Genomic DNA, 24,718 nt, shown 5'->3' with positions numbered 1-24,718 from the left:
GATCTGATGTTATAAGTTTGTTTGTTGTCAGATTTTTTCCATCCCGTCTACACCGTGGCATCTCTCCCTGTAAGGCCTCTGATTGTATTAGGCCACCATGGGCAGTGTTGTAAATGAATGAGGACTGTTTTATGGTAATATTGGATTTTTATATGATGTTATATACATTTTTGTTTTGTTCATTCATCACCAGTATCGATAGATTTTCCAGACAATGTACTGTATCACTATAATAATGTATAAAGCATAATTGTATATTGCCCACCCCTGGTTCGGACGATAAGAAGTTTAGAGAAATCAGTAAATTGGAACACATTTATCAATACATGTGGAAATTTTAATTATTTGAACTGAAAACTGTTTATGTTTTCAACAGATTAATATCAAATCAAATATGCTACATCGTGTAGTTTTTGTTTGTAGAACAGCAAAAGTAAAAAGTAGTGGTGACACCTTTTTAAATGATCTCGGACTTCGGCGATGTATTTTGAACGGGTCCCTGTACAAATACATCCGATGACCTTGTAGCACTTGACCTGTTCTCTTTTATATTGCATCATAATTGCAAACCATGAAAGGCAACATGTGATAAGAGTGAGCAACACATTAACACCTGTTGTTATCACAACAGTGCTAATCTGACTGCTGACCTTCATCTGTCTCCTCGCAGAGCTTCTCTGGGTGACTCTAAATGCCCTTAACTCTCTACTAAGGAGCAGACTGATGATGAAGCTGATGACGATGAAGAGGACAGGCCTTCAATATGCACTGAGGACTTCAAAGATGGGCACAGGATCCACATTCTCCAGTTGACATTCTCCTCCCCGAGCTGTTTATCTAAACCCTCCAAACTGAACCTGAAGACTTTCCCAAACCCTCATCAGGTTATCAAACCCCACTGATTGTAGTTGACCAGGATCCCTCAGTTCTCCTATAGGCATGTCAGAGTATAAAGAAGGTCTGCAGTAGGTTGTATATATACAGTATAAACTGGAGTCTCTGTATCAGTGTCTTTCCTTGGCTCTCTGTGCCCTTCGAGGCTCCAGCCGGGGCCACACAGAGCCTCTAATGTGTATCATAGACAGAGTGTGTGCATGAGACAACAAGAGAGAGAGGGAGAAGATGGTGTTGAATAACAGCACATACTGTAGGTGAGATTATTTAATCTGCAGAGACGACTTGTGAAGTTTGTCCTTCACTCAGAACAAGTATTGCTTTTAGTTTCCTCTTTTCTACTGTGAGAATGTGTACTTGATAGACTTTCTTTCATATTTTGTGCTGGGACAAAATTACATGAACATGTAATATTATGCTACTATGCATATGCACCCTAATCAGTAGTTTGATTTTGTGAAGTCTCACTGATGTAATGAAGGATGAAACACATCTCCTTATCCATCATCCGTTCCAGCGGTTTTTCATATCAGTAAGAATTTGACAGAGTGGCTGCGTGTTACTGCGCTCTAGTTTAAGGAAAATAGAAAACTACTCTTTAAAGTATTTGAGCACAGTGTAGATATATTAAAGTGCACCTAAATTTGGAAAGCAAATTCAGACAGTCCAGATTGCTCAGTTCATAACAAATATTGTGAAATGATAAAAATTACTTTGTTTATTTAAGTTATTGCGGGATGTCAAGCATGCCAACCAGTTTCCTCTTTGACATTTACTACGTGAAGAACAAAGACACACTTCACGTTCACTTCTAGATGTTTTTCAGTGCCGCATGTTGAATCAGTTGTTGAACAGTTGGATACAGGGATGCATAGACTAAATAACACATATGCATGTGACTTATGCGCATGTGTGTGTTTTTATGTATGTTTATGGATATGAGTGGCTAAACGGCCAGTCGCCCATCTAGCTCTGTGCTCGCTTCTGTATGTTAGTATTGTCATCGTTAGTGCTACCAGTAGTCAGTGTTATTGACAGCGTATGGACTGCCAAAGCTGACGTATCCAGTGGTTCGTATGAATGACCTGATGGTGGGAAACAAAGAGGAGCTTTAGGAAGATCACCATGCACAACAAACTATAAACATAAAGACACACTGTTGTGTGGGGATGCTGGGTAGTCAGGGCTAAGAGCTTTTTTTCAGTTTCAGCTGAGCTCAGTAATTAAATCACCATCCAAACATACACAGAGAGGGCTGTGTTCTTCAGCAACAGTCCCAGTTCTTAGTACGCTTTCAATTAAATAGCATGTACGCAGTTTACAGTATTACGTAAAACGAATGACATGCTGTTGGTCCCGCTAATACCGACACTCCCAAAAAATTCAAATGGAAGGATTCGATTGACTTTTTTTTTTTTTGGTCTCATCTTCTGTTCCTCTGTCTCTCCTTCACTTAGCTGTCAACGAAAAGAGACAAAAGTTTTTAAAGAAAGTTCAACTAGGACCAGTGTGACCCTCCCCTGAATGTAACCGAGCCCTGCCCAGGGCAGAGCGAAGCTGTTTCAGTTATTGCATTGTTTTCTTTTTTTAATTAGAAACGCTTTGAATGTTTTACTAAAGACTGCTGTTTTTTGTGAAGAAAAAAAAAAAAAAGATGCAGACAAACAAACCGAGAATCACAACTACTGCAATGATACTGTCACAATGTGTTGCTTTTATTGTATTTGTATGATTTTTTTTTTCTTTTTTTTAAAAAGAAAACTACGTCAGGTGTAACATTTCTGTTAAAACACAAAATAGCATCTTGTGGTCAAGTGCCAAATAAAAACAAGAACAGTATTGTATAAATTTATACTGTACAATTGTTATATGTTGAACAAATTGTTTGTAATTGTTGCATTTTGTAGGTTTTGTATGGTATCCTGTATTTAGTGACTTCAGTTTTGGAACACAGGATTCTGTTTTTTGGTCAACTTTAAAAGGCAAAAATTAAATTTACAATTTATTGTGTGCAAGCATGTGCTGGCTGGTTAATTGTTTAATATTGTGGTTTAAGTGACAGTGTGACTGAAAGGTTCATCCTGTATTAGCTTCTTGCAGATATATTGTATCTGTGTATATGTTGACTGTAAAATGTCCCACTCGGTACCTATCTGGGTCAGAATTATTCAAAACCTAATTTAAGGAATCCTTGTGTATGAGGATAAGCATGCATGAAAAAGAAAGAATATTGGCCGATATCAGATTTTTCAAACTTTTGAATATAGAAATCGTTATCGGTCAAATTTTAATAATGTTAAAAATCTGCTCCATAATTTCAAAATGCTCATAAATAAAAGTAGCTGGAAAAGTGCTACACAGGAACCTTCCTGTTGAACTGCCTTTTGTCTTAGAGTATGGCTAGGAAAAGCATAATATAAATCATAAATAGGAGGGCTGTACTGTAAATGTAAATATACACCATAAGAAGATATGCGCAGCCTGATTTTACTGCCTTTGACTTTATACTGCATTTGACATCTGTTAGAGTCATCATCTAAAGTATTGGACTAAATAAATATCGACCTGATAACAGCACTATATGAAAAGTGGAGAACATGAATGTCTGTACCAAATTTCATGGCAATCCATCTAATAGCTGTCGAGGTAGTTCTGTCCGTACCGAAGAGGTGGGCCGACCAACGTTGCCATCCGTACAGTCACCCCACTAACATGGCAAAAAATGCATCCATCATACTGTGAAAGCATCTGTTGCCCAAAACCATCCAAACTGCTGTTCCGAGCAGTGTTTCCCCAGCTGCGATGTCAAATGAAGACTTTTCATCAGTTCAGCTCGCTAAAATGAGATCACTGTGACCTGCACATCGAGCTGCAGTCTGTGCAAAGTACTTTGATCCTTGATTACAGAAAGGAACACAACGTGAATAACCTGTTGGAAAGCCGAAAAGTGATATAGCTCAAATTTCTTAACGCATCTTCAATACCTTTTTCTTCTGGAGGTGACAGGAGCTGGAAACTCTGAGCCGTCACCCCAAACCGTATCGCTCGGTACACCTCGTTGTCACTTATTCTTTCTTACAGCTAAACTAAGACTACAGTAAAGGCACACTGGTACCACTCTCTATTAAGGCACCCTTTATAAAGGGTTTATTGAGTTGTCACTAATGGCTTTATTAAGATTAATATTAATACATAATTTAAGAATGCTTTATAGATCAAGGCTAGTATGTATAAAACATCTAAGAAATGGTCTTAAGATTGGTCCTAAACTTTAAGTTATGAGTCAAAAAGTTCTTAGTATAAAGCAGGCCCTAGAGGCTTTGTATTGAGAAGGTGAAAGCAACTTTAGCAAAGTTTTGATAAACTTTCTAAGTGCTGACTGCAGTGACTCTTAAGTGTTATAAAATAAGGACTACAATTACCCACAATGCCCTCCCTCAAGCAGCCAATATCAGCCAATAGCAGGCCTCCAGAAGTGACGTGTCAGAGCTGCATCACATTAGCCAGCACAGCTTCTTCGAGCACACCTTGTCATGATTAGACTACCCATCAGTCATTGGATCCAACGCTTGCATATTTCAATATATTGAACGTGCAAGTGGAAAGCTTATGAGATATTTCCCCTACAGCTATGTTGACAATATTATGCTATTTGGGTTATTATTTGTAAAAAATCTTGAAATGAGTTCAGGAAGGATATAGTAACCATTTGAAGTGTTTGTATGTGTAGTAACTACATGTTTAATTGTTACTGTTTTTCCCAAATGGAACACAGGCATTGACCTGAAAATGAAGCATTTACATATAAACTTTACTGGCAAGTTTATATATTTAGAATTCATTTCATTTGTCATGTCTGTATTTTGTTATTGACTTTAGAATTTAGACATTAGAATTTGCTCAGCTTATAACATATGTATAATAACTGACTTCTACATCGGAACGTGATTGTATTTAAGCTGAATCCATCACCTTGTTCATGTTGAGTGTGGGGATTGGGACAGACTTCGTATCTTTTATCAACTCATCATCATACAAATTGTGTGTAGCTCTTGCCTCTGCTGGTCACTGCTAACTGCTCTCTGAAATCATTTGGGAGTTTACACCAAGTCTTGACACTTAGGAATGTTTCTGCATGGCGCTTATTCTGAATTCTAAGAATAAGAGCAAAACTGCATCATTCTCTGTGTTTTTAGGGCGCTTCAGACTAAACTTACCGAGCGGCTTCATACATACAGAGCAGCTTTTGGGTTTCCAGGTTGTGAAACAAAATAAACCTGACTGATTGGATTGTACGACCACTTACCTTATAGAAAAGGGCTGCAGAGGATCTGGACCAAAATCCACTTAAGAACTTATTAACCATTTATTAATGATTAATTTCTAACTGCATTTATTACCAAATAGAAAGAATAAAAACCAACCAGAGGGATTTCTCATAACCTGGCAATTGAAAATGTGTTCTTATTAATGGCTATTAGTAAGTGATTTATTAACCATTAATAAAGCCATTTATTACAACTCATGTCTTCATCAAGGGTGCCTTATTATAAGTGGTACTGGCAAATTTTATGTCTCAAAAAAAAAATAGATTACTTTTAAAAGTGCATACAAACAGATGTTAGAAGTAAAACAAATCAGGAGACACAAGTGACTGCATATAAAACTATATTTATTGACTCATTTCAAAGACTGTACATCATGGTGCATGAAGAAAATTAATACAGAAGCTGAGTTAATCAGGTGTAAACACAGGCAGTGAGTAGGAAGAGAGCGATTAGACTGCTGAGCTCTGATGGTGTGCAGTAGCCTCGGAAAAGGATTGTGTAAATGGTTGGACCGGTTGGACCTTGTAAGTCCCTAATGTCATAAATACTAATGACTGCAGTCTATTCAGAGGGAGGAAAAGCAATAAACACATGCACAGAGGAAGCATGCACAGTTTAACAGCATTCTGGAGACTTGCAGTCTTGTTTCATAATGGTACCTCATGTAATTATAGATCCTGAGACACCAGCATGTAATTACAACCTGGGATAGCTGTTATTTCACTGGCACCCACTGGAATCATTTAGCACGCAGTAAAAATATGACCAATCAATAAAAAAAAACACAGACAACCAAGAAAGATTAGAGTAAGACGTAGAATCATGACATGAGAACTATTTAAGACACTTCTAAAAATAATTATATACATACAAAACAATAAGCCATTACCTTGAACTGTTGAGTGCCAGCAAAAGATGTTGTATAGACTTGCTTTGAAGCGAGAGCCTTTCAAACATCTGATCAAGTCATTTAAAAGCGTCCGCCACGTGAAGAGGTAACAGGAAGGATGGCAGAAGGCACAGAGGAAGCACACAGCAGTCCCTGCTGTTAATCCAATAAGACTACTGTATACTGTACTGTCTTCTTCCTAGGAAACCACAGCGAGCTGGCCGGATGCTTTGTGGTGACCTGGATAAAGACCTCTCTTCTGGTGGGCCAAGTATTGAGAAGTGAATTCCTATCAGTTAGTCAAGACTTGCATGGGTAGTTAGCCAGGAAATATCAAACATAAGCCACAAATCTGGGCACTTCCAGAAGTTTTCAAAGCTAAGCCTGTGTCCCTAATGCAAGAAATCCTCCTGCAGCAGGTTGTCTAGTGAACAGGTACTGCAGCAGGTGAGTATGTGGAGTCTAGCCAATGATCCATGTAGGGCAACAAACCCTGCTGAGACTCCTATGTGGCCTTCCTCAAGGAACACATCGTGGCGCGGCCATCTACTACTGCTTGCAATGTTCACAATTTTTACACATGGCATGGCTAGAGCGTCACCCACCAGCAACCACCTCTGTCTGACAACACGATGACTGGTGAATACAGAGCTGTGGCTAACAACCATCAGATCTCTGACAGAGTGACATGCAAGGAGTCTGCTGAGCTCTCGATAGCCAGGATGAAGGTGTCCTCGTTGGAGTAGTGCTGGATGATGTTGTCATCCATGTTCACCAGGACCCTGAGGAAGACCAAAGACATGTGCCCCTGTTAATTTAAGGATAAATCTTCGGGTTAATCTGCGTGTTGGATGGCAATGTCTGTCCCCCACTTTGGTATCTCAAAAACTATTGGATGGATTGGCATGAAATTTTGTACAGACATTCATGGTGCCCAGAGGATAAATCCTACGGACTCTGGTGACCCCCTGACCTTTCTGCCACTATGGAGTTGATATTTTTTGCTTTTTAGTGAAATGTTTCAAACACTTCTGGCTGGATTGGCACAAAATGATGTACAAACACCCACGGTTCCCAGACGATACATCCTACTGGATTTGGTGATCCGCTCACTTTCCCTCTAGTAGCTTCGTGGGGGTGACGTTTGTGTTTTTGGGTGAAATGTCTCAACAACTGTCAGATGGACTGTCACGAAACTAGGTTCAGACATGCATGTTTCCCTAGCGTGACTGAATCGTTTGGCTCACTCACCCTTTTTTGCTTTTTTGGTAAACTTTGGCCATCTTGTCAACAGGCACTGCATATTTCTCTGAGATCTGTGAAACAGAGTGAAGAAACAGTGCATTTTCAACATGTTGAAGCACCCTGAGGCCCTCGCAGTGCAGTGTCATCATTATTTAAAAAGAATTGTATTAATGATCTGGGATGGACTAATCCTGTTTAGCACAATGGACGCAATGTGTTTGTCTTGTTATTTCAGCCTAAAGTGTCTAAAACAGTACTTCATTAATACTCACTGCCTCCATCAATGCTTTGAGGGTTGGGGTGTGCAGCATTAAGGCATCAAACACTTCATCACACTCCTTCCTTACATACAGCAGAACTGATGAGGCATGGAATAGACAAGGCATAAAAATTCATTCATTCATTCAGTCAAATAATAAGGTATGCGATGGAAAATGTAACGAGAGAAAAGTGACATTCACAAACCTTTCCTTTCCGGTTCCAATTTAGACTTCTTAGGCTGAGGTGGACAGACATCTTCCTCGGCGACACATGACACCCTTTTCACCAGAACACTCCTGACACACACACACACACACATCATCAGCATTAAGGGAATACTTCTGGATCCCTGCTTTGAATGTCTCATTTCTCTAAACAACAGGGACGTTTTTTTTCCTCTTCTGTTCTATGAAGTCTGATATGCACAGAGTTAAATAATTCCAAATCCATTTAACAATCTTTAACCCTCCCTCGTGGTGTTTTCAACGTGGAGAGATCATCAGAAATGAACCACTCAAACGAGCTGTTACACAGGTGCACATGCAACGCATGAGAGTTTAGAGCAAACCAGGAGTGCGAAAATAACAGTATGATACTCACCCATCTCTGTTGACCTCCTCGGTGTTGAAAGCAAACACCTGCGAATGGAGTAAAAAGGCAACATGAGGCACACTGCAAGACTGGACAATGACTGGACATTTCCTATGTGTGTGCATGTTAGACAGTGAGACAGACAGAGGCCCCTCACCTGCCCCGCTCTCTGCAGGTTTCCAAAGTGAACGTCAGGAATGAAGAGGACAGGCTGGGAGTCCAGGTCTATCATGGTTTTGAACAGCGTGTTATCAGCCCTCTTAATGGGAGAGGTCGGCCTCGAGCTGCCATTTTTCCCTAATTTTTCCCCAAAGAGAGCGTGAACTCAGCATGTGTTGCCAGGCAACCGTTCCAAGCACAGATTTGATGAGGTTTGATTACATTTGCCTGGCGTTTTAGTCTTCTGCTGCTCTTCTATTCAATTTCATGGTTTCCTGGAAAGTGCTTTGTAACCTTGTTTCAGTAGATTTTAAATGAAGCTCACTAACATTATTTCTGTGCATAAAATGTAATTAATATCATTGATTTCATTATTTTGCCAAACCAAAGAAAGAATTGAACGTTTTTACCTTTCATCCTCTTCCTGAGCTGCTTCTTCTCCTCATCACGAAGCTTCCTCTCAGCGCCCTGCGCAACACACAAGGGGTTGACAGGACAGAAAAGGCAGAATTTGCTCAAAGACAGTCAAAGTAGAGCTAAAAATCTTTCATCCAAGTCTATATCATCCACTGATTGCTGACCAGACCACGCAGCTGACTGTGCCAGCAGTCCTCACCTTGTCGCAGAAGACCTTGATCTGAGCGAAGGCCCTGTGAATCGGCCTGCTGCTGCAGCTGTTGTAGCTGTAGGTGTCGATCTGGATTATCAGAGGCATCCCCTTCACGCCCTTCTGTGAGGAGAAGTCTGTGCTCAGACAGTTCACAGAGATAAAGACCTAGGAAACAAAAATAAGACAGAAGAGAGGGTACATTTCTGGAGTGTTGTGACCTAAAACAAGCAGTGAGCGAGGGGATTGTCAAATAGGCGTCACACATCAGTGATTCACAACCAGGGTACTTATAACCAGGAAGTACTGCAGTTACCAGGGGGTACATGGAAAGACTGTAGAGTAGCTCAACTAACTTGAAAAAAATAGAGATTATGATTTGATTAAAAAAAAATGTATCCTCATATTGAGTCAGCTGTACCTCCTGAACATTATGTGAGTGCATGAAAACTAATTAGCAAGCGAGCAGAGGGGTCTAAAGCTAGCTAAAAGTAAGGACTATAAAACCCTTACCTGCCTTTTACTAGTTATCAATAAATGGTTGAAATTGTTTGCTAAAAGTAATGGATATATGGTGAAAATAGATACACAGCTGAAATTGATACGTTATTGATAAATAGCTAAACATAATGAATAAACGGTTGAACTACCCAGCTTCTTCCAAATGCAAACTTGACCAAACCAGCCTCAACACTGACAGTTCAATGTGGAACATGACGGGTGGTGTCGGGGTACCTGGGATCATCCGACAGGGCTGGGGGGGGGGGCGACAAAAAAGGGCTGGGAACCACAGGATCTTTTGAATATAATAAAGTGCTTTTTTAATCCAATTGCAAGTTTGTAAGAAAAAAAAGATAGATCACTCAGAGTTGACAGTGATGGTGAATGAGAAAGTGTAGTGTTATATTTCCTTCCATCTTATCTGAAGTCTTGGACACCTTTTCACAAACTTAAATTATTTCTTGTAGGTGGATGGTTCACATGTGAGAAGTCAGACCTTTAATCTTGTCTGGATGAGTTCTGAGGTCAAACAGGGTTTCCTAGAAACTAGGAAATGCATCACTTTAATTAACTGATAATGAAAGGTATTACTGTCTTTATTTTAACGAGAGGAACCCATTATTTACCCCTAAGCTCCGTTAAAGCTCAGGTAGTTTTATGGCTCAGTCTGGCTCAGATGAAGAGTCAGATCTGACGGAGATCTTTGTTCCCTAGTGAATCTCGACCTGACTCATAAACAGTGTAGTGATGAGTGAGAGGGTCACAGGGTCATGAGTCACAGCAGCAGTTCACAGGCCAGAAGCAACACTCAGCCATGCAAATGTGTCCCACCACCTCTCTCCTTAGGTTAAATGTTTTATATGCTGACAAATAAGCGTCCAATCTGTGAGAACACACTTGTGAATGATAATGATTTAGATTTCTGTTTTGCGCCCTGAAATATTGAATTAGCGGGGGTTTATTATCGTCGCAGAGCTCTCTGTGCCACGGCTTTTAGAAATGCGAGGCTTCGCTCCAAAAATCACTAAATAATGTAGCAGGGCAGAGCTGCTCATCTGCTGCCTTGCTGAGCTGCTGAATCTTTTAAAAGCTTGTGGGAGAAAAACAGAATTCACAAAATCTCACCCTAATCACAGTACAGTCCCATAACTATTTATACTACTATGTGTGGTTATCTTCACACATTTAGTTAGATGGTGGAACAGATTCCCATGATTAATGATGACATTTGTTTAATGCCAAAGCATCTAAACCAACATAAACTCCTGATTAATTTTCCAGTTAAACAGGACCGACAGCCTGAGCAACAGGTCGGCAGAGACGACTAACGGTAGAGATTCCTCACCGCGGCTCAACAGCAACTTTCCCACTAAGCAGCATCAACAGCATCGTGTCTGAACCTGCAGAGGTGAGGGCTGATTGCTGGAAAGGCCTGGAGCACAAATGAGCCTCCTACACACCTCCACAAATTCACACCTCCACAGACCCAAGCCATTTCAATTTCTCCAGAAGCACTGGACCCGTTGCTGCTAGTATCTGTGTGTGTGTGTGTGTGTGTGTGTGTGTGTGTAGGAGGCTTGTTGTGTTTGCACGTACTGCATGTGAGAGCATTCAAATAACCTTCCTAAAAAGGAGAAAAGTTCACGAGGGCGCTGGTAAGTGGCAGTTCAGTGCCATCAGCTCAGCCAGGCACACAAACAAACAAACAAACACAAAAACAGAGTGATGCCGCAGGAAGCGGCTCCTCTCTCCTACCAACACATTTCACACTACTTCTCATTACAGTGAGGATGACTGTTGCCTGGCAACAGCAGAGCCATGCCAAAACAAAAAAACCAAACTGATCATTTGCACCAAAAAATACCAATTTTGTATGTCAGCTCATCATAGCCTGATTGGACATCCAATTATGTTTGGAAACCAAAATTTCTAGGAGGCACAGCACAGAGAGAAAGAGACATGAGCTGGCAGTGACATGCGTGCCCACATATTTACTCACAATACCAGAGGTGTTCTTTCTCAACCTCTTCCACCTTATTTCCAGCAAGGTGATGCTGCGTGGAGGCGTACGAGGGCGGCTGCACAGCAAAGCTGATTATGATCATCTGGTTTGTATCGGACAGCACAGCCACACGTTCAGAGTCAGCCTGCTCGCTACCAAGCATTCAAGACGCATGTTATCAATATTCTGGGGAATGTTTCTTTCACCCTTTTAGCTAAAGAGAAATACAGAGATTTTAGAAATGAGGCTCTTTAAGCGTGACAAGATGAGAGTTGGGGCTGGGCATTGTGGATGAAATTAATAATTGCAATATTCATTTTTATATATATCATAATATAGAACATGTAGGTAAAGATACATAAAATAATCTAACTGATGCTCAGTGCAATGAATTGTTGTCCACTGTTATCAGTATAACCTTTCACATGTCTGAAACAATAAGACTAAGAGACTGTCTGAAAATTATTTGGGGGAGGGTTGGTTAGACAAGGAGTTGCTGAATGGAGAGCGGTGTGACTTTTTTACTTCAGCCTTATCTTGCCAGGTTAATTGTAAAAAAACCAAAAAAAAAACCAAACAGGATCAAATAGTTACTAAGGATGGCTTTAATGCGCGCAGTGGGTCATAAAGGTGTGCTTTGCCAAATGCACAGCACAACAATCCTGTCTCCGAGAGCTAACAGGACCAATATGTCGGAGACTCAGCCCCCCTCCTCACCCCAATCATTTTCATACAGTCCCTAAGAGTCTCCAGCCATGCTAGCGCCTCTGTGAGGCTGTAAATACACACCGTAGTGCTCTGAGTGAAATGCTAACGTCAGCATGATAACATGATCACAGTGACAAAGCTAACAATCTGATGTTTAGCAGATCATAACAACCATGTTTGCCATTTTAGTTTACAGTGTTAGCATGCTCAGGATCCCTCCAACTTTTCTGCATCGGTTTTGATACACTTTGTCTCTCGCGAGTCCCCCAAATTTACTTCATCACAAGTGTTTTTGTACATTTCTTTAAACTACTGATGATGATAGCTTAAGGGATGTCTGAGATGTAGTTGCTTTCCATCTACACAAGGTCTACAATATATTCTCAAAATAATGGTACACACTGGCACATTATTGTGGTCAGGTGTACAACAAGAATGTAGAAAAAGCCTAAACTGAATGAACACATAGCTTGATGCTATATCATACAGCCACCTGAACACACTAAAAACAATTACAGTGGAGTGAAGGTTTATGCCAAAGTAAATATTTATCCACAAACCAACAAAGCTGCAATTACCTCTCTTACAAAGAGGCTGTTTGTAGAGATCTCATTAAATTTGAGCTGAATGGGAGCCACAGTCACAATCTCCTGAGCCCAAAACACCCTGAGGGTGGGCTGATGCTGTGTGTGTGTGTGTGTGTGGGTGTGTATGCGTTTACTCATTGTTTGCAATTTGTCTTTATCCAACTGACCACCTTAACAAAGTTGAAATCTGAGTGGCTCCCTTCAGGGTCTGTTGCTGCGTGCCCGGCGTGTCTGCGATCCCAAATCACGACCCAACACGAAAGCAAGAGACGCTCCCTCCGTCGTGGAGGACAAAGGGGTTGGGGGTGGACAGAGGGGCCTGGCATATGCTCCACCAACTATTCTGAAACCCTGAGGTGTCAACAGTCCACTGACATAAACAGTATAGACTGAGAGTCTCTACAGCTAAAGAGTCCTCAAGACAAAAACGTGTGGTTTCATTGAGCAATCTTTCCCACAAGTGGCTACAAGTTTTGTACCAACAAAAAGAAAGAAAAATCTGACAAAACCAAATAGTTAACTGCCTGAGTGGGTGTGAAAGTGATGGTACAGTAAGAGAATAAATAGTGAAATCTATTTCATTTGACCTGTTTCACTCGTAGATCAATCATTTCTTGCTTTGACAGCACAATCTCCCTCTTCTTCTTCTTCTTTTGCTTTTTTACCTTGGCTTCATCGCTGACATCCCACGTGAAAGAGACAGCGTTGTAGGCAATTTCCTCCAGGTTCCCGATTGTGCTGAAGCTCTCCTTGTAGTCGGCTGCACGCAAAGTAAAGATCAGAGAAAACTGTTTCAGTTTCAGTAATTTTAACATTTCAGGACACTTTCAAAATTGTGGCAGAAGCAACAATACAACAATGTAAAAATACAGCATTACAACTAAAAGTCCTGTATTTAAAATACTCGTTCTGCAGAAAAAGTCTCTTTGGTGGAACTGCTAACAACTTATAGACACTGCTCTTTTATAAGTGGCCACAAGCTAAAAAGGTTGGAAACCACTGATTTTATTGTAACAATGCATTGTACTTTATGAGTTTATCATATGTTTTTTTTATGTAAAATCTTAATCTGAAAAGTAACTATAGCTGTCTGATAAATGTAGTGGAGTAAAAAGTGCAATATTTTAGTGGAGTAGATGAGTAGAAGTGACATAAAATGAAAATATTTAAGTACAGTACTTGTACTTAGTTACTTTCCACCACTGTGACTCTGTCAAATGTATCTGTTTATACTCAAGTCTATCTTACATACAGTATCTACACCATTATCTGGCATCTTTTCACATGTGAAACTATTTTGCCAACAAATCAAGTTCTAAAAAATTCCCATAAGCTCATTGTTGCCTCCTAAAACACTCAACTATTGCTCACATAAGCTTATTTCCATCTGCCTAGATTAGGTTATAGATTTTACCATGGTACTGGCATGAACTTGCCAAAGACAAAACCACCACACTGTCTGACATCTCTGCTTCATTCCATTGAGTTTTCTACCGCAGGCTGAGGCCTGTCTCTTGCTGATCGTACAGGATATGGCCTCAGTCCAGGCCCCCACCTATTTCTCCTGTTAACGTCTATGTAAATGCAGACCCATTGGCTGTCTTTTCACAGCGCTCCTGTGGGAATTGAGGACTGACAGTTATTCAGATTGTGCCGGGCCTCACCTCACGATATGTGACGGGATTTACCTGGACTCTCCTGCAGGTTTGCCACCTGCTTACTCTCTTTTTTTCCCCCTCTATGGTTCTCTGGAACTTCGGTGTCAAAATATCCATATCTAAGTGTAACATTCAATACTGAAGTGGGTGTTTTGTATCTGGGCCTATTCCACATCTGTTCTAACCCCATCAAGCCACGAGTGTAGCAGGCAGGCCTGTCAGGGAGGAGGATAACAATAATCATCTTACCAATGTCCAGGACTCTCTGTTTGGCAGTGTGCTGGCGGGAGTGCCAGTATTTCCAATTCTTCAGCTGCTCATCTCTGCACTTGTCTTCCCCAAAGACAACCATGATAACACTCTGAAGTGGAAGCAAAGATATACAAGATATATTATAATATAATCAGGCCAAAACAGAATAAAATTGGATCAAAAACACATTCTCATCTCTAATTCACATTTCTAAGTGTAACAAGGTTTCACACTACCCAACAAGCTAACAGTAAAACCCTCAACCTCTACACTTCCTCTCCATGTACCCTCTCCCCTCCCTCACCTGTACAATACTGTCCCGCTGCAGCTCAGAGCCTCCCATGGTGCATTGCTCACTACTGGATGGGCTCCCATCAGGCCCGTGTGACGGCGTCGGCCCACTCACCCGCACTTTCCCTCTGGGCTGAGGTAGGGACGATCTGAAGTCGGTCTTCGACAGTGTCAAAGCGTAGAACTGGCCCCGGTTCAGGTAAGCCATGGGTCCTTCTACCTGCCGTGGCCGCAGCGACATGCTGGCCTCCAGACAGTACTGGAAACGGTCACTGTAAGAACATAAGCATGTGTGGGGCGAACTTCATGAAGATACATATCTCTGCCTGATACAAGAATAAACCACATTTTTGTATATACAAGTACAATTTACACAACATTTTAATAAAAATGTATGTCAACATGTTAATAAAAAAGAAAACTAAATTAGAGGGAATTTTGAAATTTGGACTAAGTAGTTTGGTGGGAGGGGGGGTTACATTGCAAATGGAGCATGAGAAGAAGGCAGTTGCAGCAAGAAATGGTTCTTATGGCTCTAAAGAAACAGATGTTTTAATTTATCAAAAAGGTACTATGAAGTGCAACAGCACAGCTTTAAATGATAAGAAATGTTTGCTAAAAACTACAGTACCCAGCTGTTTTACTGGGTCTTTTAAAAAAAAAGAGCTATGGAGCGCTTTGGTAGCCCAATGGTTACACTGCATGCCATGTAACCACAATGTTGCCAGTTCTACTCCAGCCAGCGACCTTTGTTGCATGCCATGCCCTTCTCTCACCCTGTCGAATCACACCGAATCTCTTTGATTTGTAGAGTCTGTATTTTTGCTTATCTGTGAATTTTAACTTACACTGGTAGACTGAAGTGGAATTCAGCAACTCCTGAGGAGGGACTTCTGTGGTACGTCTGTACACGAGAAGACAATATTTACTGTGTGTTTCAGAAGGAGAAATGCAGGAAACTGCCACTAATGGGCCAAAAACAAAAAACCTACACACATTGCACAAACTGTCATTTAAATAACAATCATATTGTACATATTCTTTATTATTTTCTTATATTTTTTTAATATCTTATCAATTTTATTTTATCAAATTTATTTTTATATTTATGATTCTTGGCCTGCAGTACTTGCTTTAACTTTCTTTATATTTCTACTATGTTTATTGTTTTGCATCAAAATACCAAAGCAAATTCCTTGTATGTGTAAACTTCCTTGGCAATAAAGCTGATTCTGATTCTACAAATGTGATCCTGGTTTACAAAGAAAGACATAACACCACCTCCACCTCACCTCTCCTTCCACAGCGTCGTCATACGTGCTGTCTGGAGTGCTTCTCTGTTCATCTTTCAAGTACCCATCGAGGGGCAAATCATAGTGGCTCTGCTCGTAAACTATCCTTATCTGCTCTCTGGGTTCTTGGCGGTAGGAACCTCCAGAACAGGACTCTCCCATGGACGTCTGGCCCTCTGTCTTGACCAGAGCCAGAGCCGCCCCACCTCCACCGCTACCATCTCCTCCTCTGGTGTCTCCTGAGAGGCAGGTAGCTCCATACTTGGAGCCCTGGTGTTCTGCAGTGGTGCTGTTGTTTAGGGAGAGGTTGACAGGCATGGATCGAAGAGCCTGAAGGTGGTGATCTTGTATCTCCAAGCTCCCGCCGTTATCTGGCCCAATAGCAGAGGGGTCCGTAGGTTTAACACCGCTAGAGGCAAGTTTCCTCTCTCTGGGCACCTGTCAGCATTAAAGCAAATACAACAAATAAGATCTGAAACAAATCAGAACTTTTTATGTGAAAATTGTCTTAATATATCATTATTATTTTGTCTGTAATATTAAGCTTTCCACACCTTGTAGTAGTCGTACAGCAGTCCCAGGGCTGCTGCACTGTCCTCATCTCCATTGATGCTCATCATGGCCTTAGTGGCAGCAGTCAGTGGGTTCTCCAGGTAGTTCCTCCACGCCTCATCCTCGCTGCTGAACACTCTGCGAGAGGGCACCAGCACTTCATTTGGTACCACCACCACCAGTCGTTTACTGAGAGGACGACAGGATAATGGGAAGAGACAATAAGCCATGTTGTTGCCAATCTGTCAATAACAGAAGCCACGTCTGCCAAGCCACCAAGTCCGCCCCAGGCTGTTTCTCACCAAACTTCAATCTAATTGCCCGCTCTCTGTGAGGTGTGTTTATGTAAGGTCACTTCTGAGGGGTAACTACTTGTATATCACATTTAATTTACAAAATCATGTACTGATTCAGTTCTGAAAACGTCAAGCTGACATTATATTATTATTATTATTATTATTATTATTATCATTTTAAATAGGTCATTTCTTGAGACATCATTCAGAGAGGCTGGCGAGAAGAGATGTGTATACGGCCTTTCGTTTCTGAAGGGCACACATTGTACAGTTTTTAATATTCACAGTTAAGTCAAATCTTTAGCATCAATTATAGCACATATAATAACAGTAATGTTTAACTGCACTTCAATAAATTACAGTAAGGTTTTCACAATATTAAATCACTGTAATATTGCCATTATATTCATTTTGGTCATTTCTGCAGTGTCTGTATTGCATTTAGGGCCTTTATTCTGTGGTAACACTACTTGATATAAACTACTCATCAAATAGATTAAAGGAATAAATATAAAAGGAATTATATTTTTTGTAATTCAATGATAAAGGTTCTACTGCCTGTGGGCAAAGAACAAAGAAACAAAATACATCTAAAATGTTTTAAGCACTTACAGAAGTTATTACCCGTAATATTAATGGTTTTCTCTTACCTGTCCAGGTCCATGTTGCCTCCAGGACTCTCTGGCGTTTTGTAGGACTTGCTTGAGAAACTGGACTTTCTAGTTAGTGCAGGTAAATTTGTATGGGAGACTGAGAAAACTAGGTGCGCAAGAGGCTGGCTCTATTTAAATTCTCAGCCAAAACAGCCAATGAAATCACCTGTAACCTTGTGTACTAAAATATATTCGAATGTCTTTGATGTCAGGTAAAATGCGAGCCTAGCGTGACTAAACAAAACAAGCTACATTTCTTGCTCGTGCCAGGCTTGTTTCCTGTTTGGTAAATTAAATGAGAGATGGGTACTGCAGCATCTGAAAAGGCAGGATAACAAGGAAACGAAAGTTGCCTTGCTGATTGGTTAGATGTTTCTACACAGGTGGCAGAGTCGTCTTCCCATTGGTGAATAAGGAGGCGCGTGACCTCAAATGAGGAAACGGGGGTCACGCCGATGTTAAACTTTAGTTTCTGTCTCTTCCAAGCTGGTGTATTTCTTCAGAACTATATTGTGCTCTGCTGCCAACTATCCTCTTACTCTAAGAAAGGAAACTAGGAAACTAGAGAATGACAGCATACACTCCTCTCGCTCAGTTGGCCCGCCTTTTAAGGGACATTAGTATTTTAAGACATTGTGTTAGAATTTTGACTGAAAGTGGCAGATTAATCAGAGGTAGTGTGACTTTTACCGATAGGAACCCTTTACTTGATGATGAGACTAAATATATGATTAATATAACAATGAAAATGAAAAGAATGTCTATAGTTTTAAGGTTTGTATTATATAGGCTAATATGCCAGAGACAATATATTATCTCAATCATTATTATATTGTATACGTTTAATATACAGTAGGAGGAAAGTAGCCTATAGTCGCTGGTCTGAGTCAGCTTGGCCTTATTGTCGTCTTTACCGTGACACCTTGTGGTAGGCATTTAGTTTTGCACCGTGCAGACAGAAAATGGCAATCATGTAAGGAATCCACAAATATGGTTATCTGTGCGCGTTTTTTTTAAAGAAATATGTTTTTATGGGTAAATTACTACTTTAACGTACGTTCATAAACCTCGAGACATTCGTATTTTATTTTGTTTTCTGTAAATGGCCTTGAAAGCCTTTTCTGTTGCAAGAAAGGATGGAACTGATGATGCCTTTACGTGCTGTCAGAACATTTCCCAACCCAGTCCATGTGCTTACAAAATCGACAAGGCATATTTGTCAAAGCTAATACACACTTGAAGGCAGCATAGTTTACGGCCTGGGCATGCGCATTAGCGCAGTGAGAACAAACCACTGAAGCGCCGGAAGGTCCAGAGGATTTAACCTAGCGGTTCTTGAAATTTATTATTTATTTTGGTGGCTATCTTTGGTACAACATTTATTTTTCACTGGTAAGGCATCTACAAAATGTGTATGATGACTATTAATGCCTAATATCTAATCTGCCTAATATTCTGTATGAGTTCTTCCATACTATTCTATATAGCTAACCTAGCATCAGCAATAGCAACCGGCTAACAGAATGCGTGTCTCTCATAATTAGTGGGAAATAAAATTTATGTTATATAAATGCTCTAAATGTACTAAAATACGTGAGTTATATGCTACTAAGACGACCCTGTTTTCCACAGTAACCATTTGCAACCATGGTTCCTAAACTAAACGCTCGGTGGCTAGCTAAAGTTGGCTAACGTTACTGCTAAACCAGTCTTCTCAGATAACCTTAGCTGAGGTTAGGTAGCCGTATGAGAGCAATGCATGGCGGAGACTGACCAGCATCCACCACAGAGCTCATGGTTACTGCTTTCCCACACACACTCTTATGATAATTTTGGGATTGCTGATCGACCCGTGTATTAGTTGAATATTCGTCCCTCCACAGTCACTATCAGTCAAAAACAAAGTTCATATAACCATAGCACTGACCTAGTTCCAGTATTATGTATATAATAACTATCTGCAGTCTGAATTTCTTTGGGGAAATTTCCATGTTAATTGCCTTATCCCTGTGACCCAAAAAGCGGCAATTAACCTAGTTCTAAAAGATGTTTCACAGCCGCTGCTGTATTGCACATTCTGAAGTCTATTGATCTTATAACACAGTTGTCTTTAAATTGTTAATCATCAAGGTTGCTTCATCTGAAACCTCAACTGGTGTAACTGGTCTGTTTCCAGTTAGTGCGTCTCTCAGTCCCTCTGTGCTTTACATTTTCCTTTCCATCCCCTTCTCAGACGTTGTTTGCAGGCTGGGTTTTATAGTCTTTCTCAGGTTATGGCTCATCACCTTCTTCATGGTGTTGTGCTGATCAAATTCCTGTATAATTTCTTCAGGTCTAGCATCAGAAATGGCCCGTGGGCACCAGAAGTTCCAGTCCCAGCAGAAGAATGCCAAAAAGCAGGCAGACATCAAGAAGAGCAAAGGCCATGACCAGAAGGCAGCAGCTAAGGCTGCCTTAGTATACACGTGCACAGTGTGTCGGGTATGTGCTTAGGCGGAAAACAGAACATAAAATTATTCTTTTATGAGCTTGGTTATCATTTAACCATGAAGTTAGATGGCGTTAAATAGATGGGGGGCAGACAAAGGAGCCACATGCTTTCCAGTACTGAGGTACCTTAAATTGTTCTCAACAATGAGACTTTTTCGTGAAAATATGTATCAAAGAAACTGTAGTATAAGTATGATTCAGGCAATACCTGTACTGGATCATCTCACTTCACATATTGTTTTAGCCCTGCAGTGGGTAACTACTCTGCCCAAACCAACTACTTTCAGTAGCTACCCTGAGTTATCAGTTTATTGGGTGTATTTGTTCATGTCAATACAATGTAGCTCAATAGGCTGACATTGGTCGTGGTGTTGTATTGAACTGCATCAAATTGGCAGATGTTTCTCGTCCCCCTCATGTATGAAAATGCGGGTGGACAAAACATAAGAAACACTAAGATGACAATAGAGTCGAATCAACTTCTCTGACAAAAGCTGAACATTAGAAGTTTCACAAAGGTAGAATTTATTGCAGGACCGTTTTCATTGGGTTTTGCTCTTTTAAACACTCTGAAAGTGGTAAAAAAAAAACAAAAAAAAAACTCAGAAAGTTGGTTGAGGAGGATCTGCCCAAATTTTCTATCTTTCCGAGACTTCTTCAGTGATTGTCCAGATGCACATTGCAGGTATGAAAGTGGACAGAACTCCAAGTGCTTCATCAACATCTCTCCACATTCCTCATAATTCCTACCTCCACCACTGTCTGTGTTTGCAGCTGAATGGCACTGATTGTCTCTGTGTTGGCAGAGACAAAGATCTATACAACAGCTGGGACAGATATGAGCTGAAACACAAACTCTCGCTTTACTTCCTTTCTACATTTTTTTTTAATTAAACACTCATCAGGAAAGGTGGCTACCTCTATGTTCCCTGTAAATTAAATATTTGATTTGCTTCAGCCTGTTAAGTAATCTCTTGTCCCAGTGATTACTGACAACCAGCTTCTCACCTCACCTATGAAGGTAGCCGCTCTGAAAGACAATGAAGAAGTTGGCATTTTAACGTGGTGGACGGTGCATCTTTACACCCGTCAAGTGACCTTGTGAAAGACCAGATATCCATGTCTGTGGCGCTGTTGATGTACCTGAGCAAACTGATATCATTTTATGAGGATATACTATAAATAGGCAAGACTTTGCTGGATGCCTAGTATATGAATACAAATTTTATTAATGTGCTTTTACTGTCTGATATATATTTTCTAATTTCCCATTTTTTTTCTTTCCCACACTTTCTCAGACACAAATGCCCGACCCGAAGACCTTTAAGCAGCACTTTGAAAGCAAACATCCAAAGTCCCCAATGCCCCCGGAGTTGGCCGGTGTGGAGGCGTAACAGATTCACCTCTCTTTCAGTAAGACAGTTGGGGTTGATTCAGGACAGGCTTCTACATTTTGCGATGTTTCAGATAAAATGTTCAGTACAACGTCAATTATTCCTCATGCTGGATGGTACTACTGCCTGCCAGTAGTACCATCTTTATTTCAGATTGGGTTTTTTGGAAAACTATCCTCACTTGCCAGAATTTGATCCAGTGCCAATATACACGGCAGACAGCTACCCTCCCTTGGCTTGTGCTAAAAAAAAATGTATATGTTCCATCTTTGATTGTATGCAATATTTCTATCTGATCATTTCAAAATGTTATCCTCACAAGACCAGCTTGTTCATGGGCTCTACCACCATTACACCATCTCAGGGCTCCCACTGTTTCAGGACAAGCTTTGAATTTAGGAGAAACTATGAATTGGCACTGGCTCAGCTGAACAAAGTTGTAATACTAAGATGATACTTGGAAGTAATCACCATCCAAATCCAATGTACTGTGAAACCCATTATGGATTTTTGACTGAAACTAATTTGTGATGTGCCAGGGTTGGTGTCAGAAGTATAGTTTATTCAGAATGACTTTGGCGTTCATAATGTGCTTGGAAAGAAACTCATTCAAAACCACTAATAATGTTATTTTGAGTAGATTCAAATTTACTTCCAATCTGCACTGATTTCTTTTCATTGCCTAGATAATTTCAAAAATTTCAGGACACGTCTGTAGTTTTTGTTGATATGAAGAATATATTAAACACATTGTGCTACACGGGTAATGAAATTATGTGCATTGCATTTTACCCTCAGATTTTCATGAAATGTATCTAGTTCATGTCCACTATGTAACTTTCTCATGCAGCAGAGATGTAAAAGTTGACCAGAGAGGGCACTGCAAGTCTACTCATAGCAAACCCTTCAATGACACAATTTCTTCTACTCCTCCTTTCATAGAGCAATGTGATGACTGCATGAGACATTTATCTTTCACCCTGTTAGAAGTGGTCTGATGAGTGAATAAGGGTAAAGATAAAAGTTTGCACTGGTTGTTTGTAAATGATAACGCTAATGAGTTACTCCCAGTTTGTCATTGTAATAAGAAGTATGTGGCATAATTGTGTGCACCCCTATAGTATTTGATAATGATTTAGTTCATCACTATGGTATGTTGCAGTGTAACCTGTCTCACACTGTCATCTCAATGGCATACGGGAAAATAATCCCAAATGCAGTCTCGCACTCTTTAGTTTTATCCCGTCATGACGGTGCAAAAGTATTTCGACTTTGAACCCGCATTAAAAGTCTGAACTACATTACACTGTAAGTTAGCTTTGGTTCTTATTTTTATATTTGTTTCTTTTCATAGCATGCTAACAGAGAATTCATTTATAGAAAGGAACTATTTTCAATACATTTGGACCTACTGGTCATTAACCACTGACATTGTATCACTGTGCTAAAGTCTGGACTGACAACCAGCCATGTTTTTACTTTTGTAATAATCATATCTTTGTCCACGCAATGTTATATATAGCCTTTTAATAAAGGTGTTACTTTTATATAAACCATTACTATGTTGTGTGTGTGTTGTTTTTTTTTTTGTTTGTTTTTTTATCAGGTAAAAAGTTCCACCTGGATCATTTTTATTGCTTGTGTGAGTGTTTGTGTTAGGTTGTTTAATGGCCTTTCAGACATCACCTGGTTGAAACTAATAATTGTGTACTGTAGTTATTGTTAAACCATTATAATCACTACCATATTACAGTGAACACTCATATGCGCCATCTATAAACCATGCGATTAATGTGGAAATTAATCAGTATAATAAATCACACTTCCTCATCTACCTCTGCTTCTCCAGTCCTTTCAGTTAGTGCTCTAGACCCCATAAATTTAATCTCAATAATGTGAGTTTCCTAGGCTTGTCAGTTTATAACCTGATGAGAGAACAAGACCCCTCTTAATAGTTGCTCATCCACGCAGTTTATGATAAAACCAATTCTATATTTAGAGCGAGAAATGTAGCATGAAGGTAATAATGAATCACTGCTTCAGTGGGAATGTTACAAGAGCTGACAAACACTAATAATATTGGTTCTTTATTAGTCACACACTCGATCTGTGTTACCAGAGACGTAATCCTATAAAATATGATATACGAGTGCATACATAGATACCCATAAACTATATGTACATACTTGCCCACATATTTAAAGAAAGTACAGAGTACTTTACAGTACAAGTAAATGTAATATGTACGCAGTACCACTGAAGAACTGTGATGTAAAGTTACTTTATATGTATAATATGTAGTTAAACTACAACTGGCACGGCATCTTACAGTGTATCCGAGCTGCGTATATATACTTGTGCACAATGCCTGTGCTACAGATATCCATACATACAGTACATATTCTCCCATCTACTTAGGTAATATGTAGACTCGGTGTGTTTCAGACTGACTCTAATAGGGGACACCTTCGCTTACCTAAATGGTGATTTGACTGACTTTTCAAATGGCCATTTGTCATTTTTTCATGTTTTGTGTGTTCTTAAAGGATGAGTTGTGAAACCAACAAAAGTCAAATTGCATGAATCATGGTATTTGTTACGTTCAAGTCTGAGGCTTGATAGTATGGCGTGATTCATTTGCCAGTGTTTGGATTTTTTTCTCATTTGTATGTGAAAAAGAAAACAGCATAATAAAAAAATGATAAAGACTTCAGCATTATAAAGTCCAAAATATCTGCTAATAGCGTGACAGGTGGCAGTGTGGTGACCCTAAGAATTGTGTATGATAAGAGATAAAAAAAAAAACTCCATCTAACTGGATCTAAAATGATTTTCCATACAGTACATCCAATGCCTGCTCATTTGTTACAGATGCACCCACATGCAGGTGGAAATCCTGGATACACAAACCTCTACTACTACTACTGCTGACACATGGACTAAAATAACAATGTGGTACTATAATAATAATAAGGAATAATATCCATACATCCTGTAGCACATTCCTAAGCCTGGAGTTTGTTAAGGGCTTCAAGATCAAGACAAAGGACAAAGTTACAAAAGAGAAT

The 24,718-nt window shown here is 40.0% G+C and overlaps 3 protein-coding genes across 9 annotated transcripts in view; 2 read left to right on the top strand and 1 right to left on the bottom strand.

The window, feature by feature from the left end:
* LOC122881240 (neurocalcin-delta A) overlaps nucleotides 1–3,259 on the top strand; it is a 79,794-nt gene extending 76,535 nt beyond the window's left edge. For 3 of the 5 annotated variants that reach the window (XM_044207154.1, XM_044207155.1, XM_044207153.1), the window contains one exon: nucleotides 671–3,259. The gene's annotated coding sequence lies outside the window, so the exon portion shown is untranslated. The remainder of the gene's footprint in view (nucleotides 1–670) is intronic. The other 2 variants (XM_044207157.1, XM_044207156.1) reach the window with 1 other exon arrangement.
* Nucleotides 3,260–5,545: 2,286 nt separating this feature from the next.
* LOC122881239 (grainyhead-like protein 2 homolog) lies at nucleotides 5,546–18,393 on the bottom strand. 3 transcript variants are annotated; one of them, XM_044207151.1, is made up of 16 exons: nucleotides 17,764–18,191; nucleotides 16,820–17,006; nucleotides 16,266–16,703; nucleotides 15,822–15,877; nucleotides 14,987–15,245; nucleotides 14,680–14,791; nucleotides 13,438–13,532; nucleotides 8,984–9,142; nucleotides 8,778–8,835; nucleotides 8,366–8,505; nucleotides 8,218–8,255; nucleotides 7,822–7,913; nucleotides 7,629–7,714; nucleotides 7,363–7,427; nucleotides 6,739–6,893; nucleotides 5,546–6,644 (listed from the first exon to the last, which is right to left on the bottom strand). In XM_044207151.1, the coding sequence occupies exons 1-15, from the start codon at nucleotides 17,775–17,777 to the stop codon at nucleotides 6,779–6,781; spliced, it is 1,914 nt and encodes a 637-aa protein (XP_044063086.1). In that variant the 5' UTR covers nucleotides 17,778–18,191; the 3' UTR covers nucleotides 5,546–6,644; nucleotides 6,739–6,778. The 3 variants fall into 3 exon arrangements, with proteins under 3 accessions (XP_044063086.1, XP_044063087.1, XP_044063084.1); XM_044207152.1 differs by having other exon boundaries at nucleotides 5,546–6,893; nucleotides 15,089–15,245; nucleotides 17,764–18,393; XM_044207149.1 differs by having other exon boundaries at nucleotides 5,546–6,893; nucleotides 17,764–18,188.
* A 609-nt stretch (nucleotides 18,394–19,002) lies between these two features.
* LOC122881241 (zinc finger protein 706) lies at nucleotides 19,003–23,209 on the top strand. Its single transcript, XM_044207158.1, has 3 exons — nucleotides 19,003–19,158; nucleotides 20,099–20,247; nucleotides 21,555–23,209. Exons 2-3 carry the CDS (start codon nucleotides 20,113–20,115, stop codon nucleotides 21,648–21,650), a joined length of 231 nt encoding a protein of 76 aa, XP_044063093.1. The 5' UTR covers nucleotides 19,003–19,158; nucleotides 20,099–20,112; the 3' UTR covers nucleotides 21,651–23,209.
* The last annotated feature ends 1,509 nt before the right edge of the window (nucleotides 23,210–24,718 follow it).

Source organism: Siniperca chuatsi, linkage group LG9 (assembly GCF_020085105.1).
Source record: "Siniperca chuatsi isolate FFG_IHB_CAS linkage group LG9, ASM2008510v1, whole genome shotgun sequence".
In the NCBI taxonomy this organism is placed as follows: Eukaryota; Metazoa; Chordata; class Actinopteri; order Centrarchiformes; family Sinipercidae; genus Siniperca; species Siniperca chuatsi.
This window is presented reverse-complemented; position numbering and strand designations above follow the sequence as displayed.